General features: G+C 46.9%; 1 protein-coding gene across 2 annotated transcripts in view; it reads right to left on the reverse strand.

Annotated features, from left to right (window-relative positions):
• Positions 1-1,170: 1,170 nt before the first annotated feature.
• Positions 1,171-15,599, reverse strand: part of LRRC2 (leucine rich repeat containing 2) — a 31,533-nt gene continuing 17,104 nt past the window's right edge. For both annotated transcript variants that reach the window (XM_062200709.1, XM_062200708.1), the window contains exons 3-9: positions 15,090-15,297; positions 13,358-13,514; positions 12,215-12,351; positions 7,257-7,402; positions 5,852-6,007; positions 4,202-4,338; positions 1,171-3,255 (exon numbers count right to left, since the gene is read on the reverse strand). In XM_062200709.1, coding sequence (XP_062056693.1) covers positions 3,206-3,255; positions 4,202-4,338; positions 5,852-6,007; positions 7,257-7,402; positions 12,215-12,351; positions 13,358-13,514; positions 15,090-15,297 — 991 coding nt within the window. In that variant the 3' untranslated portion in view covers positions 1,171-3,205. The remainder of the gene's footprint in view (positions 3,256-4,201; positions 4,339-5,851; positions 6,008-7,256; positions 7,403-12,214; positions 12,352-13,357; positions 13,515-15,089; positions 15,298-15,599) is intronic.

A 15,599-nucleotide genomic window follows, 5' to 3' on the forward strand; every position in this document is an offset into this window, starting at 1 on the left:
GGGGATCAAGGAAAGCTCAGGGTCGATCAGCATTGCAAAGCGATGCTCCGCCTCCACTGTAGTCAGGGAAGCATGAGCTTGATCCGTGATGAGGTAGCTCGCGAGCCCCCGGAAAGGCTGAGTGTGGAAAGCGCGACCAGACCGAGTGCTGGCGAGGACAAGGAGCAAGGGAAAGGCTCGCATACGGCTCAGGAGGGGACAGCAGTCCACACTCAGACATTGGCGTGTCTGCGGAAGGTCCCGGCTGCGCGTGCCCACAGCTTCGCAGTGCAGCAGCCACGCCTTAACCACTGCGCCCACAGAAAGGCACTGAGGGCAGCACGCATGCCACAGAAGGCACAGGGTTGGGGCTGAATCCGTGATGGCCGTGTGCAACAGCGTAGGTGAGCTCACCTGTGTGCCTGGGAGCACAAGACGAGTCCCAGGAATACAGAGTCTGATTCCACTTGTCACACTTCTACACCTTTGCTTATTTCAGAGAGAGGCAGGGACGAAGAGGAACATCCTTCCTAGGAAAGATAGAGACGGCCAAGGAGAACCTGCACAGAGAGGTACCCCAAGTTCATTACCATCAGACCTGCCCTTTGGTCCTCACGGCGTCTTGGACACCAGCCACTTCTTCAGCACTCGTGGTATAAGCTTTATCTGTTCCTTCGTCTCTGGAAACTGCCGAGTCACATACAACATATATCAAATACATTTACGTGCTTTTCACTTGTTATCTGTCTTCTGTGATAGGCGCCTCAGCCACGAACCTAGTAGTGGGTGGGAAAAGAAATCCGTTCTCCCTAAACTTCCAGTGTAAAAACAACAGGTAATAAACACATTTTCAGAACCAGGATGTTTCTCTTCTAAGAATAATATTCTAAAATATTCTTCCACTCATATTAATGTTCATAGATAATATTCTATGTAAATAACTTTTGTAAAGTATGTATTAGTCTATAAACATCGCCTAAATTTTCAAATATATTTCCACTAAGATGAACATTCTGTAGAATCTCATATTTTTATATTAATATGAATAAGTTAAATAGTAGCTCTGCAAATATGTTCAAATATAACATATTTGTATGTAATACATTACATATATAATACATATATATGTAATATATTTTCACTTTTTTATGTATGACATGAAGACAAGGTTTTTACATAAGATTGCTTTTATTGAAATAAAATGTACATAGATTACAGTCTGTTTGTGTGAAAGTTTCCCCTTCCCCCCTTTCAAATAGAGTTTCCACTTGGCTACCTATAACATGTACCTTGGCATGACATGAAAGTCCAAAATCATCCAAAGAGTACAACTCATAAATCTAAACTCCATTTTTAAGTCTTAAAACAAGCATACAGTTGACTCAAGGTTCAGTTAAAGTGCCCGATCTCTCGTTGCTCCAGGTGCATCTGCTGACCTGCTGCTCAGAGTCCGCTTTCCAGCTGAAGCGGTGCCCTACAGCTGTCCCTCGGGGTTTCGGATGCAGCTGCCTGCCTCGCACCTGCAGCACTTAAACCTCTGAGCCCAGGGCGGAGCCCTCAGAGACTAAACAGTGTCACTGTGACCCTTTCTAAACGTGAGCCCTGAAGACGGACCTGCTCTTAAGATGAAAGAAAATTAAAATCCCCATTTCAGACACCAGCTTAACGTCCCCAAACCCCAACTGGCTAGATCGATCCCATGTGGCTACTCAGACCCCATCGTGTTGGAAACTTAATTCTTGAGTCACACCAGTCACTGCTCAAATGCTCAAGAGGCTCACGGGCCTGGCAGTTACTGCATTGGACAGAGCAGATCCAGCGTCTCCATCACCACAGAGAGCTCTACTGGGTAGCACTGGGCTGGACCACAGAGGATAATCCGCACACCTTTACATGAATTTACGTATATTCCCCTACTTAGTCACAGAAGCTACTCCTCCAAGCTTATCTTGAAAACAGTAAGCCACCATTTGCAACGATGGCGTCCCATATAACAGCACTGGTTTGAGTCCCAGCTGCTCCACTTCCCATCCAACTCCCTGCTAATGGCCTGGGAAAGCAGTGGAAGATGGCCCTAGTGCTTGGGCCCGTGCCACCCATGTGGGAGACCCTGATGGAGTTTCTGGCTCCTGGCTTTGGTGTGGCCCAGCCCCAGCAGCTGAAGCCATTTCGAGTGTGAACTAGTGGATAGAAGGTCTTTATCTCTCCCTCTCTCTCTCTGTCACTCTGCCTTTGAAAAAATAGAAAAATCTTAAAAAAAAAAAAAAAAAAAGACCCGAAGCCACTAAGCCACGTCCTGTTTTTGAGTGTTTTAGCACAACAGAATAGTATAAAAATAGAGACTTTGTACAAATTCCACACATCTTGTGATGCAATGTAGGCCTCAAAGCCTTGTAATGAACCCCACCCTTGCCGATCTAAAACAGCTGCGAGGCCCCCTTTGGCCCGTAGCATCTTTGCTAGGGCCACAGGCTCCCGTGGTGCCCACAGGGGAGCCTTGCTCGGGACTCCCTGTCAGTGTGAAGTCATCCCCCTTGTCCCACAGGGCCACCTTTGGGGAGAGAGCCCTAAGGACACTGTCTTTACTCTGAGGTGGGGTCTGAGATGGCAAGATGGCCATCCAGGCATGCTATCCCACACTTCCCACAGTCAGCCAGGCCCAAGCCTGCTCAACTAGGGCCACCTACAGGCCACGTGACGCCAGTTCTACCTGCAAGGCCCAGATGATAACTGAAGTCTCTCCCAAGAGCCAACATTTCCCAAACGATCATTTAAAACATATGGAAATAGCCATTTGTACAATTATTTCTCAGAGAAATAATGCATTAAAATTGTTTCAAAATTACAATCTTTCATCTGACTATTCCAACATAAATGCTCTTCTCACAGCACTTTTGTCCCTTGCTTCCCAAAAACAACACATTCAAGTTCAGAATTTGGTCTTTAAGTTATAATTCTTAAAAATATATATTTTCTAAAATATTGAATGTGCATTATTTGGAAACATGAATATGCAATGAGTTGATAAACATCAACATATAAATCAATTATCGATTTTCCAGCTCACGGAGAGAGAGATTCATCCATCTGAAACTTGACAGCTGTGACAGTAGTTTCTAGACTTTGTCTTTAAACACAAGCCAGTATTGCTGAATGACATCACCCAGACTCGAAGATTTGAAACTCCACAGGGTAGCGAGATTCTGCAGCCTTCTCGTGGGTGATGTCAAAGCTGAAGACTGAAAGATACCTTGGTGGTATAGCTGGGAACAGATTCTGCACAAGAATGAAAAAATATATCCAGTCATTCATCATTTCATCAGGACGTGTAGCTACAAGCTACGGCCTATGTCAGTACACAAATCATTGTATGGTAAATGCAAGTTAATGTATGGTTATACATGAGTCATTACCATTAAGTCAACCATTACAAACACAGAGTCAAGCTTCAGAAATGTTTAGATCTAAGACAGGATCATTAATTCTCATTCTTCTGCAATCTTTCCAACCAGCTCACACCGCTGTATCAAGATCTTGGAAGCTATGCAACCTACAGCTGATAAAGTACGAAGAGACGGTCAAGAACCCTGGAGTGTCGGCAGCAGGTAGGCAGTGGGAAGGACTTCAGTTTAGCTGAGAAGCCTGGGCAATTCCTAAGTAAGCAGGATCCTCCTAAGTAAAGCTCTCAGCCTCGCTCCTGGCACTGGTTACTGCCCCTTCCTGTCCCTTCACAGCCAACGGTTCTCAAAAAAAAAAAAAAGGTTCTCAAAAAAACACACTAAATGGGCCTACTCACTGATCTGTAGATGTTCCTTGTTTTATATGAGATTACGTTTCCAAAAGTTGAATTTAAATGGAATTTTGAAATGGAATCTAATTTTCCCATTAACTTAGAATACTATTTTGTTGATATGCTTTAGTTAAAAAACAAACAAACAAACAAACAAACAAACAAAAAAAAACCTCATGCCCAGTAACACAATTTCAACTTTTAAAAATACATTTTCCCAACCTTTCAGCCAAATAATTGATGATACAGCAAGCATTCAAGTGTACCAGGAAAAGTTGATATTTTAAGGAAATGTGTCATTTCTGCTTTTTTGGAGAGTGAATGGACAAATAATTTACAGAGTAGCCTGCCCCCTAACCAGTTACCTTTTGTTGCATAAGTGAGTGGAATTCTCCATAGTGTGTTAAAGAACTTCAAATACGAGTTACCCACCTCTTTCTTTCAGATCTTCAATATAAGCTTTCATAAATTCCTTATCAAAATGCTGGCGATCCCGTTCGGTCTCCAGCACTTCCTCACCTTCTTGACATTGGGTCTTATCAATAGGATTGTCCATCAGGCTTACAAACCTGTTTAAGAAAGTACAGAAAACATCACATTTTCACCTGGGCATTTTTAACTGCAGAATTCCTCACGTAAGAAGTCAACCTTTCGGGGCCAGCACTGGGGCAGAGCAGGTTGAGCCACTGTGTCCAACAATGACATCCCAAATGCCCTGTTTCCAATCTAACTCCCTCTAATGTGCCTAGGAAAGCAGTGGAACATGGCACAAGCATGTGGGTCCCTGCACCTGTGTGGGAGACCAAGACAGTCAGTCCCTCCACAGGGGTTTTACCCAGCAACTGCTGACAAGCAGATGCTATGCAGAGAAAAGTCGGCCCTTGCTCAAGCAGCCTCCTGGGAAGATTCCAGAGAGACCCCCACACTGCTAATGAAGTAACAGCTTGACAGTAGGGACTCCATCTTGGAGCACTTGAGACTCCATTCTGGGAAGGTGCCCCCCACGCCATGAGACTCTGGTCTAAAACTATGATCTAGAACCGTTGGACAATAGCAGTCCACTACATCACACTTGGTGGAGCATAGAAACCCCCAGCATGATTGCTCAAGCTTGGAAGTGGATAGGCTGCACCTGGGTTCATGATAAAAATGTAATTTGTCTATGTCTGTCCTACTTATGATTAAAACCAATACCTGGATTAATGTCAAGATTAGAATTGGAATTGTTAAGATTGTAACTGGTATTGTCAAGATTATAATTGATACTAGTTTCGCATAGGTTTTAGGTCAGCTTGACCCCAGTAACCATGTATTCCCCCTGTTCCTAGCAACCATGTATTCCTCTCCCGATTTTGCAGTTTCTGCCTTTATAACCCTGTTGCTTTGGGCTTCAGGGTGGAGAGTTCTTTAGGGCATGAGCCCACTCTCCACTGCCGGCAATAAAGGACCATCAAATTTTATCAATGTGTGGTGCTCCTTTGTTTACACTGGCTCAGGTACAACACTGCAAACAGCCCCAAATGCTCTCAAGGTAGAGGCGATGGGAGAAGCCCCAAAGCCCCATATTCTGGCAGGATGTGCTACCAGGGAGCCAGCGGCGGGCTGCCCAGGAGCTATTTTAGGGGAGACTAGAGCTGGAGCTTTTCGATGTCACTCCCCTGGCAGAGAAAAGTGATCTCATTTCTCACACAGATTGGCGGCTGTCTGTGCCACATTGCCATTTGTGGATTTTCTAAGCATGGAGCAGTTCATGGGTGCATTTAAGAAAACCGAGGGAAGGGAGAGGGTTCACTTAGTAACAGCGGGCCCACCAGGCCAGCAGCCGTGGGACTGCTCAAGAACACATAGGGTCCCAGGCATGCACCTGCTATGCAGGCCACCAGTGAGCAGCTGCCGTCCACAAGTCCTCCAAGCTTCAGCGCCCATGCCATTGGCCCCAAACTTCAAAATCCCCAAACAGTCGCCAGAATGTCCATGAACTTCGACCAGGTTCTCAGGGCGTAAGAATCACGTGATCTGGTTATGAGACAGGTGCCTCGCTCCTGACCGGTGCCGGACTGGGTCTCCGCCGGGTCTACTCACTTTAATGGTGTGGATGAGTCACAAAGAGCAGTTGGAACCTCCACCAAATGGTCCCCACTGACGACGATCAAAGCGAGCTTCTTTAGGTTAAGCAAGGCGTACGGGAGATAGGTCAGCTTGTTCTTATACAAGAGAAAGCTCTGCAGTTCTTCCAGCCTAAGAAGAGGAACAGGGTCAAAACACAAAGGAGGCTTCACGGCTGAGAAAACCAACACGAACCCCGCGTGGCTCCTCGTGGGAGAGCCCTGCTCAGTCAGTAGGCAACGACCTTGATGACTGCAAACTTTCTTACTTTACTTTAAATAAATGCAGGCCGGGTGATGCCATTTTGTGTTTTGTTTTGTTTGTTTTTAGCTTTTAATGACTTCACTGAGAGTCAAAGACACATGTAAGAGCAGAACCAGCAAACTGCACAAGAGCGGCCATGAGGAGGAGACGCCCTCCCTCGCGTCTCTGGCGTTCCCAAAAGGACCGGAAAGAAGGCAGTTTGGAGTTGCGGTGAGAATAACCAGCTTTTGGCACCATATTTCCTTCTGTGTTTTGGGAGCACAGTGATTCTTTACCTATTATGTTTTCCCACTTGAAAACTGCACATTGAAAAAGAAATGAAATGTTCCACTTTCCATTGTATCCTAATTCATGACCCCTTCCTGCAGACTTTGCTAATGGCCATTTGCAAAATGTCTAATCCCACAAACATTGCATAAACATTGCACAGTTTCCTGATGGTTAAATTAAAATAATTCCCAGTTACTCTCATAAACCCAGAAAGCATGGACAAATGCCACACGTACTGGGGTAGAGGAGCACCGTACGACACGGTATTCAGACCTAAGCCACGGCTGACCTCTGTGTCCCAATAGCTTACTTGCACTCTTGCTCAAGAAAATGGTGGATTCCAGAAGGTCAGAGATTGTGTTTTGTTGACCACTTTAAACCCAGACCACTCTCCAGGCCTGTCATCCAAGAACCTAATTCTCATAACATTGGTGGAATGATTGAGTAAGTCAATCCATTATGCATGATTCAGTATAATAATTGGTTTTAAAATTAAATGGAACTGATATTCCAAGCATAAAGTGATAGGTTTCCATCTTACATGTAATAAATATATTTTTCTGCTTCTGCGGGGTAAAGGAAAGTTAATAGAGCCATTCTGACGGAGTATGAAGTAAATTCACGTTCACCGAAACAATGAAGACAGGTACGAGTTGCATAGAGACATGTACAGTGTCTGTGGGATGCAGACTGGAGACTGTCTTATTCTGGACATCCTTGGAAACAATAAACTCTGGAGAATTAGTTGCTTTCCAAGAAATGTCCCTTACTTATGGGACAATGTGAACCGTGTGGAAGGCGCTAGTGACGTATTCGTACCCCTCACCTTCAGAGCGCAGGTAGCTACCTGTCTATGTCTTGTGGCAGGTCATTCAGGTTGTTGTTGCTGATATCAAACCACTGCAAATTAGCCATCCGCAGGACACAGATCGGGACGCTGGAAAACTTGTTGGCGGAGATATCCACAAAGGTAACTCGCTTCAGATTACTTAACTAGAAAGAAAACAACAGAGTATTCTAAGTATAAGAGTGGAAATTAGGTTCCACGAATCACCTTAGATGGAGGTTTCCTCCCCCAAGGCATTTCTACGAGCGCTCATCTGTGCAAACCCAGGTCAGCAGCCAATGCAACTGGCAGTGAGGCTGGGTGTCATTCGCCAGCTGTTGGGTGTCATTCGCGGGCTGTCTGCACCCTGTGGCTGCTCCTGAAGTTGTATCTTCACAAACAGGCAAAGAAATGTTAGGTAGCAAGAACAATGTGAAAGACCTATTCAATTTGCAGTGCTGCATAGCACAGAGAACAAATGGCTCCTCTGCCCAGCACCGTGGTAGGGTCAGAAAAGACTGCACATAATGGAATCTGCACTGAGTTCCTGAGGCTCCGGGACAGGTGGAACAGGAGGCGTGGAAACTCTGGGTGGAAGAATAGCACGCAAAGTCACAGGGCAGAGCGGGAGTTTTAAGAGCAGAATGACTTGGAAAAGACCGCATGAACCAGTTGTGGTGAATCTTAGGGAGACTCACATTTGGGTCAGTAAAGTGTTATGTCAAAGGATCAGAACTCTCTACTGCTTTCTCTTATGGCCAATATCCCTTTTAATATAGTCACTGAAAAGTATGGGGAATTATAATCTTATTTACAATGCAAATCTATGAATATGAAATAGAGCAGAAAGAAGTGTCTAATATTGGGACTTGACTATAGAACCTTAGCAGTGACCATAAAACACAGAGTGAGCTACCTTTTAATGATCTGGTTTGAGAGTCCATGAATCAAATCTGTGCTATGAAGTGTGGAGTCAATTGCACCAACAGGCAGCACACTGAAATGCATACAAATGAGGAGCAGTCGGCTCACACTACAATCTGGCTTGCTCTAAATCCCATTCCATGTTGCCACGTTTGCTTTACTGAGACACAGGCCAAATTCATCCAGTAGGCACGTGCTAATTTTCCCTTGTTTGGAATTTGCAAAAATGAATATGAAGACAGCACCGTGACAGGGAACGGTCAGCCAAGAGAGATGTCTGGGAGCCTACAGTCCAGTCCCATCTTTCTGACTGTGGTGCCAGAGTTATCAGACCCGCAGAAAAATCAAGACTGAATTACCACTCGCCTCCCTTCTTCCTTCCTTCTACAATAAATGCAGACAATGCATTTTAGACTGTAAATAACTGATTGAAGATATTTAGAAGAAGTAACTTAGAGTTATATAAAAAGTAGAATAAGGAAAATCACAGCAGCATTAAATCAGTGAAGAGAGAGATTACTTTCATCCCAAATAGCACCTTAGAAATGCAGAAATAATGAACGGGTTGTATGAGCACATTACTATAAAACATTTCTAAGAAAAATCAAAGGTTTACATAAATGGAGAAACATTTTATGTTCATTGATTGGGAAGCTTTTTCTTGACTTTATCTGAAAGCCAGAAATGGCGGGGGGGGATCTTGCATCTACTAGTTCACTCCCCCAAAATACCTACAACAGCCTGGACTAGGGCAGGCCAAAGCCAGGAGCCCAGAGTTCCATCCAGATCTCTCACATGGGTGGCAGGGACCCAGGTACCTGAACCATCACCTGCTGCGTCCCGGGTGTGCATTAGCAGGGAGCTGGATGGGAAGTGGAGGAGCTGGGACTTGAAGTAGGCACCAGGAAACAGGATGTAGGCTTCCCAAGCAGCAACTTAGCTAACTGCTGCACCAAATGCCAACCCTGGAAAACTTATTATTACTAAGGTGAAATTCTCCCCAAAATTCAATTGGTAAATTCTCCTCAAAATGCAATTGGTAAATTGAATGAAATTCCTATTGAAATTTCAGCTTTTTTTTTATTTTTTAAAAATTGTCAGGTAAGCCGGCGCCGCGGCTCACTAGGCTAATCCTCTGCCTTGCGGCGCCGGCACACTGGGTTCTAGTCCCGGTCGGGGCACCGATCCTGTCCCAGTTGCCCCTCTTCCAGGCCAGCTCTCTGCTGTGGCCAGGGAGTGCAGTGGAGGATGGCCCAAGTGCTTGGGCCCTGCAACCCATGGGAGACCAGGATAAGTACCTGGCTCCTGCCATCGGATCAGCGCGGTGCACCGGCCGCAGCGCACCTACCGCGGCGGCCATTGGAGGGTGAACCAACGGCAAAAGGAAGACCTTTCTCTCTGTCTCTCTCTCACTGTCCACTCTGCCTGTCAAAAAAAACAAAACAAAACAAAACAAAAAAACAAAAAAATTGTCAGGTTAATCCTAATATGTACATGGAAATTCAAAAAATATAGAATAGCCAAAATAATGTTGAAAAAGGAGGACAAAGCTGGAGAACTTACATTTTGTCAATTTCATAGCTTATTATTATAAAGTCACGGTAATCAAGACTTAACACAAAGAGAGACAAACAGAGCAATGGAACAGAACTGAGATTCCAGAAATAAATCCTTACATTTATGGTCAACTGATTCTTCCATCAAAGATGCCAAGACAGTTCAATGGGGAAAGGACAATCTTTTCAATAAAAATTTCTGAGAAAATTATATATCCACATCCAACAAAACCAAAACCATGAACCTAGACCCTTCCCTCACTCTGTACATGCTACAGTATGAACGAAGAGTCTCAAAAACATGCTAAATTTGGGAAGCCAGAAGACCATCGTCTGATTCCATTCATACGAAATCTCCAGAAAGTCAAGCAGTAGAGACGTGTGGTTTCCAGGGGCGGGGAGAAGGGGCAGGGATTAGCAACAAGCTGGCGAAAGGGAATTATTGAATGGATGGAGAAATATCCTAAAACACAATTACACTGGACTGCATACTTAACAATGGGTGAATTTTACAGTACATAGGTTACACCTTAATAAAGGGGGGGATAGAGGAGGTGACAAAAAGACCAGCAGGGAGACTGCTGACCCAGTCCAGGTGGCAGACAGCACCGGCTTGGGGCAAGGTGGTAGTGGAAAGGCAATGACCAGTGGTCAGATGCAGAACATACTCCGAAGAGCATGCCCAGGAGGATGTGTTTACAGATGGGATGTGGGCACGGGGGCAAGAGAGGTCAAGGATGAGTTCATTCCGTTCCAGCCCGAACATGTGGGTGAAGATGGGCAGACTGGGGGGCGAGCAGCCCTGTGCGGTCCATCGTGGCCTGGGCTGAGCACCACTGTGGGGCACTCCCTGGGAGGAGACGGACGCTGCAGCTGCTTCCTCACATGCAGGGAGTTCAGGAAAGGAAAGGACACCCCTCTAGGCCCTCGCCAGCAGTGACTGTTTCTAGCCCGTGGGCTGCCAGCAGCTTTGTATGGTGCTTCTCTCCCTGCGGCACAACAAGTTTGCTGAATTTCATTTGGCAATAAAAATGTTTCACTTTTATCGGCTGTGTTGCATCAGAAAATATTTAAAATCATTTGTCCATGAATCAATGCCAAGAAACTACAGAACATTTTTAAATTAAAAGAGGTCTCAAGACCTAACTGCAACACTACTTGAGTTATTGGGAAGTTCTGAGTATACAAAAACTTCTCATCTCCTTTTTCATCTCCAGCTTTCATCACGCCGGATCAATGAATCAGGATGCACATTACAGGTAACAGGCATCATCCATGAAACAGGCATTGAATAAAAGTCTCTTGTATGGGGCCGGCGCTGTGGCACAGCGGGTTAAAGCCCTGGCCTGAAGCGCTGGCATCCCATATGGGCGCCGGTTCTAGTCCTGGCTGCTCCTCTTCTGATCCAGCTCTCTGCTGTGGCCTTGGAAAGCAGTAGAAGATGGCCCAAGTCCTTGGGCCCCTGCACCCATGTGGGAGACCTGGAAGAAGCTCCTGGCTCCTGGCTTCAGATCGGCACAGCTCCAGCCATTGCCACCATCTGGGGAGTGAACCAGCAGATGGAAGACCTCTCTCTCTGTCTCTACCTTTCTCTCTGTAACACTGTCTTTCAAATAAAATAATAATAAAAATTTTAAAATTCTCTTATGTGAAAACAGGATATTTTGTATCATTTTGCCTTGGAAGCATTTCTAAACTTAAATTAAGGTCTCAGCCTAGTAGATTTTACGATGGGGTTGGCACTGTGGCATAGTGCGCTAAGCCTCCACCTCAGGCGCCGGCATCCCATATGGGTGCCGACTGGTGTCCTGGATGATACACTTCTGATCCAGCTCTCTGCTTATAACCTGGGAAAATAGAAGATGGCCCAAGTGCTTGGGCCTCTGCACCCACGTGGGAGACCCGGAAGAAGCTCCTGGCTCTGGATTGGCCCAGCTCTGGCTGTTACAGCCGTTTGGGGAGTGAACCAGAGGATGGAAGATGACCTCTCTCTCTCTCTCTCTTTCTCTCTTGCCCACCCCCCACATCTGTAACTCTACCTCTCAAATAGATAAGTAAATCTTTTCTAAAAAGACTTTATGATAGATAATACAGAGCAACTGAAATATTAGGAAAATGTGATACAGTAGAATGGGTTAGGGGGTGGGCGTCTGGCCCAGTGGCTAGGATTCCGTCATCTATGTCGGAGAGCTTGGTTTAAATTCCCGCAGCCGGTGGCTGCTCAAGTGGTTGTGTCCCTGTCATCCATGTCAGAGACCTGGACCGAGTTCCTGGCTCCTGGCTTCGGTGGGCCTAGCCCCAGCCACGGTGGGCACTGAAGGAACGAATCAGCGGATGTGAACTGAGCCCCAACCCCTCTCTCTGCTTCATGCACAGAGACAAATAAATAAACGAACAACGATGATGGATTTCATCCTTTACCCCTTCTTCCGCACATCACAGACCGCGCCGTGACATAAGTCAAATGAAAAGGAGCTCGCAGAGATGTTTATTTCTTACCTCGAAGGGCAGCTCGGTTAGGTCTAGATTTCCAGAACAATCCAGTCTCTCGAGGTGCTCACAGTCTCCCAGTTCTGGGGGAATGCTCTTGAGCTGGTTGAAGCTCACGTTGAGTTCTTTCAGGTTCTTCAAGCGGCCTGTCACGAGAAACAGTAAAGCGCCACCGAGTGGGTCCTTGAAGAGCCACGCACAAAGCTAACGCGTCCAGCGTCTGCGTCAGCGACGGGGAAGGCACTGAACACAAGCCTGCCTGTGGTTTCTGAGCATCCTAACGGTCTGCTCATCCACCCGAGCATCTTGTTTCAGATCATAGCATTGTGTGGGTGTTGGGGGTAGGAGGAGGGAGAGGCTATTGATTGATTGATTGATTGATTGATTTCTCCTTGCTCTTGAATTGTGTGATCCTCTGTGAAACCACAGGCAGGGTGAGTGCAGCACACGGAGTGCAAACTCCTTAGCAGTAACATGGCAAAGGCAGTGTCAGGCAATGGGGGGACGTGTGGCACAGCTCCTAGGAGGCCGTCACCAGCCGTGGCCTCCTGGAGGGCTCTTAAGTAAGCTAAGGGAGGCTTTGTGGTGCCATGAGTTAAGCTGCCATTGGGATGCTTGTGCCCCGTATGGGATTACGGGATTTGAGTCCTGCTTACACTCCAGCTTCCTGCTGCTGTGCATGCTGGGAGGAAGCAGCTGATGGCCTAGGTACTTGGGTTCCTGTCACGCATGTGAGAGACCAGGATGCAGATCCTGGCTCCTGGCTTTGGCTTGGCCCAGCCCTGGCATGGCAGCCATTTGAGGAATGAACCAGAGGATGGAAGATCTCTCTCACTCTGTCTCTACCTCTCTCTCTCTCTCTCTGTAACTCTGCCTTTCAAATAAATTTAAAAATCCTTTTAAAAAAAAGAAAAAGAAAAGTCCCTACACAAAATATTGCTCACTCGTGAAACTTCTAGTCTCAGAGCAGTGACAAATGTCTGTGTGTGCTACAGGGGGAAATCACCCGGGGGACACCAAGGTAGGCAGCCAGGGACACTTGAGACAGCCCTGCCCAGCGGCTTCGGGGTGCGCTGTTGGAGGGAACCCAGTGTTTGCAGTGCCTTGGCCACGACACACGAGAGGCCTGGGGATGCCGGCCGAGGGACATACCGATCTCGGCTGGGAGGTGGGAGATTTGGTTTTTTGGCAGATCCAGAACCCTCATTGCTTGAAAGAGCTCAATGTAGGCAGGAATGATCTGAATCAGAGTGTGGCTTATGTGCCACTCTTTCAGGTGCGTCTGCTCCTTCAACGAGTCCGGGAGCTCCTAGGACAGAGAGAAAGACATTAATCCGGCTTGTTCCTCAGTGGGCACGAAGTCATCTAAGGCAAAGCTGGTAGGGGCCGGCACTGTGGCAGACAGCCGCTGCCTGCAATGCCAGCATCCCACAGGGGTTCCAGTTCGTGTCCTCGCTGCTCCATTTCCGATCCAGCTCCCTGAAAACTAAACCACTGCTCCTGGCTCCTGGCTTCAGCTTTGCCCAGCCCTGGCCACTGTGGCTACTTGGAGAGTGGACCAGTTCATGGAAAATATCTGTGTGTGTGTGTGTGTGTGTGTCTCCCTCTTTCTCTCTCTAACTCTTTCAAATAAATAAATGTCTTTAAAGATAAATTAATTAAATAAAGCCAGGCATCTATAAAACCCAGGATGCAAGAAGGCATAGATGAGAGCACTGGACTTAACTCCCTGAACTACAGCCATTTAAAAAAAAGAAACCAAAGTCACTGAATTTGTCATTAATTTTACAGGAGCAGATACTTCCAATTCAATGACATTACTAAAATATACCAGACAAGATACTTATTAATATAAGTCAAATATTAAGTCAAAATTTTGGACAACACGGCTCAAACACATATTCACGGTATTCACATATTTATAACATATCAGTTGACTATCCTCTAAAAACAAAATGTCATTTGATTCAATTGTGAAATGTAGGCTACATTTCCTTTATCTGTAGTTGCTTTCAGGAATACTTGATAAACACCTAATATTTGCTGTATGAATTTTCAAATGTAATAAAGAGCATCAGAAAGACAGTCGGCGGGGAGTGCTGAGGTCCAGCCCAGCCTCCGCGGCCTCCAGGCCTCCTCTGGCTCTGGAGTGGAGGAGGCCCTGGGCCCCTGGGTATCCTGCAGCCTGAGCATCCTGCCGTAAAACTGGAAAGGCACAGGGCGAGCACTGACACCTGCGACCCCCATCAGATGGGGGCGCTCTCTCTACCCTGCCCTCTCAAATAAACCAGCTAGGAGAGACGGAGGGCAGGCCCAGAGAACCAGGTCCACCGAAATGGGCAATATGCAAGTTCCCCTACCCACGGCCTCTTCCCCAACACACAGACCAGACTCAACCTGCCCACACCAGCACAGCCCTAGCCAGAAATGCCAGATCACAGACAGCCCCGGAGACGCCTCCCCAAGCCTGGCAGCAAGTTGGGGGAGCAGGAGGCAGGACGCCATTGCAAACACCCCAGGAAAGAACAAGGGGTGTCGCTGTCGTGAACGGGGAGAGGGGCATCTCACCAAGGAAGAGGTCGTCATTCAAATGGAACTTTTTAAGAGGCAGGGTTAATTTAAATGTCTGGAGCAAAACAGAATTAAGCCCCCAGGGACTCAGCTGCTCAGCTTTGGAGGGATCCAAGCGGAGTCACTGCTCTCCCCAGAGCCACCCCGCATTTCCTGGAGAGAAGACCAGAGAACCCACAGAAGGGACACCTTCCCCCTACCGGGAAGCTCTCCAAAGGTCGGAGCCCTCACCAGGCCAAGGGCGAGGCCCGGGCTCAGGTCAGCGGTGGACAGCCCCAGCCAGCTCTGCAGGGAGAGAAACACACGCACTCACCTTCCAGTGCTCCCCTGAAAGTTCAAACACAAACGGACTGCTCTGCTTGCCTCCGTCCTTGGCGAGTGACCGCTGCCTGATGAGAGAGTTCCTCTCGATCCTCTCCAGAAGCCTCACGCTGGTGTCCACAAAGCCATTCCTGCAGTACTCGGCCTGCGGGATGCCCAGCCGCCGGCACTCAGCCACGTAGTTCCACTCCTCCTTTATCCTGCAACAGCAGGCAGAGGAGGCCATGGTGACCCTCCTGGCCACCACCTGCCGGGAGGGGCGTTGGCCCACCTGTGGCCCTCCCACCCCCCACCCCAGCTGGGCAATCTGAACCCCTTTGTGAATTATCAGTGACTTTGATTAAGAAAGTCAATGAGGTGAGATAGATGAAAATTCTTGCTAAAGTCTCCACCAACATTTCTTATTCATTTGATTAATTACAATTTCCTTTGTGATTATGCTACGGTGACAATCTACGTTTTGTTGTGTGTTTTTTTTTTTTTTTTTTTTTTTAATGCAGGG

This window comes from Lepus europaeus, chromosome 9 (assembly GCF_033115175.1).
Source record: "Lepus europaeus isolate LE1 chromosome 9, mLepTim1.pri, whole genome shotgun sequence".
Lineage (NCBI taxonomy): Eukaryota > Metazoa > Chordata > Mammalia > Lagomorpha > Leporidae > Lepus > Lepus europaeus.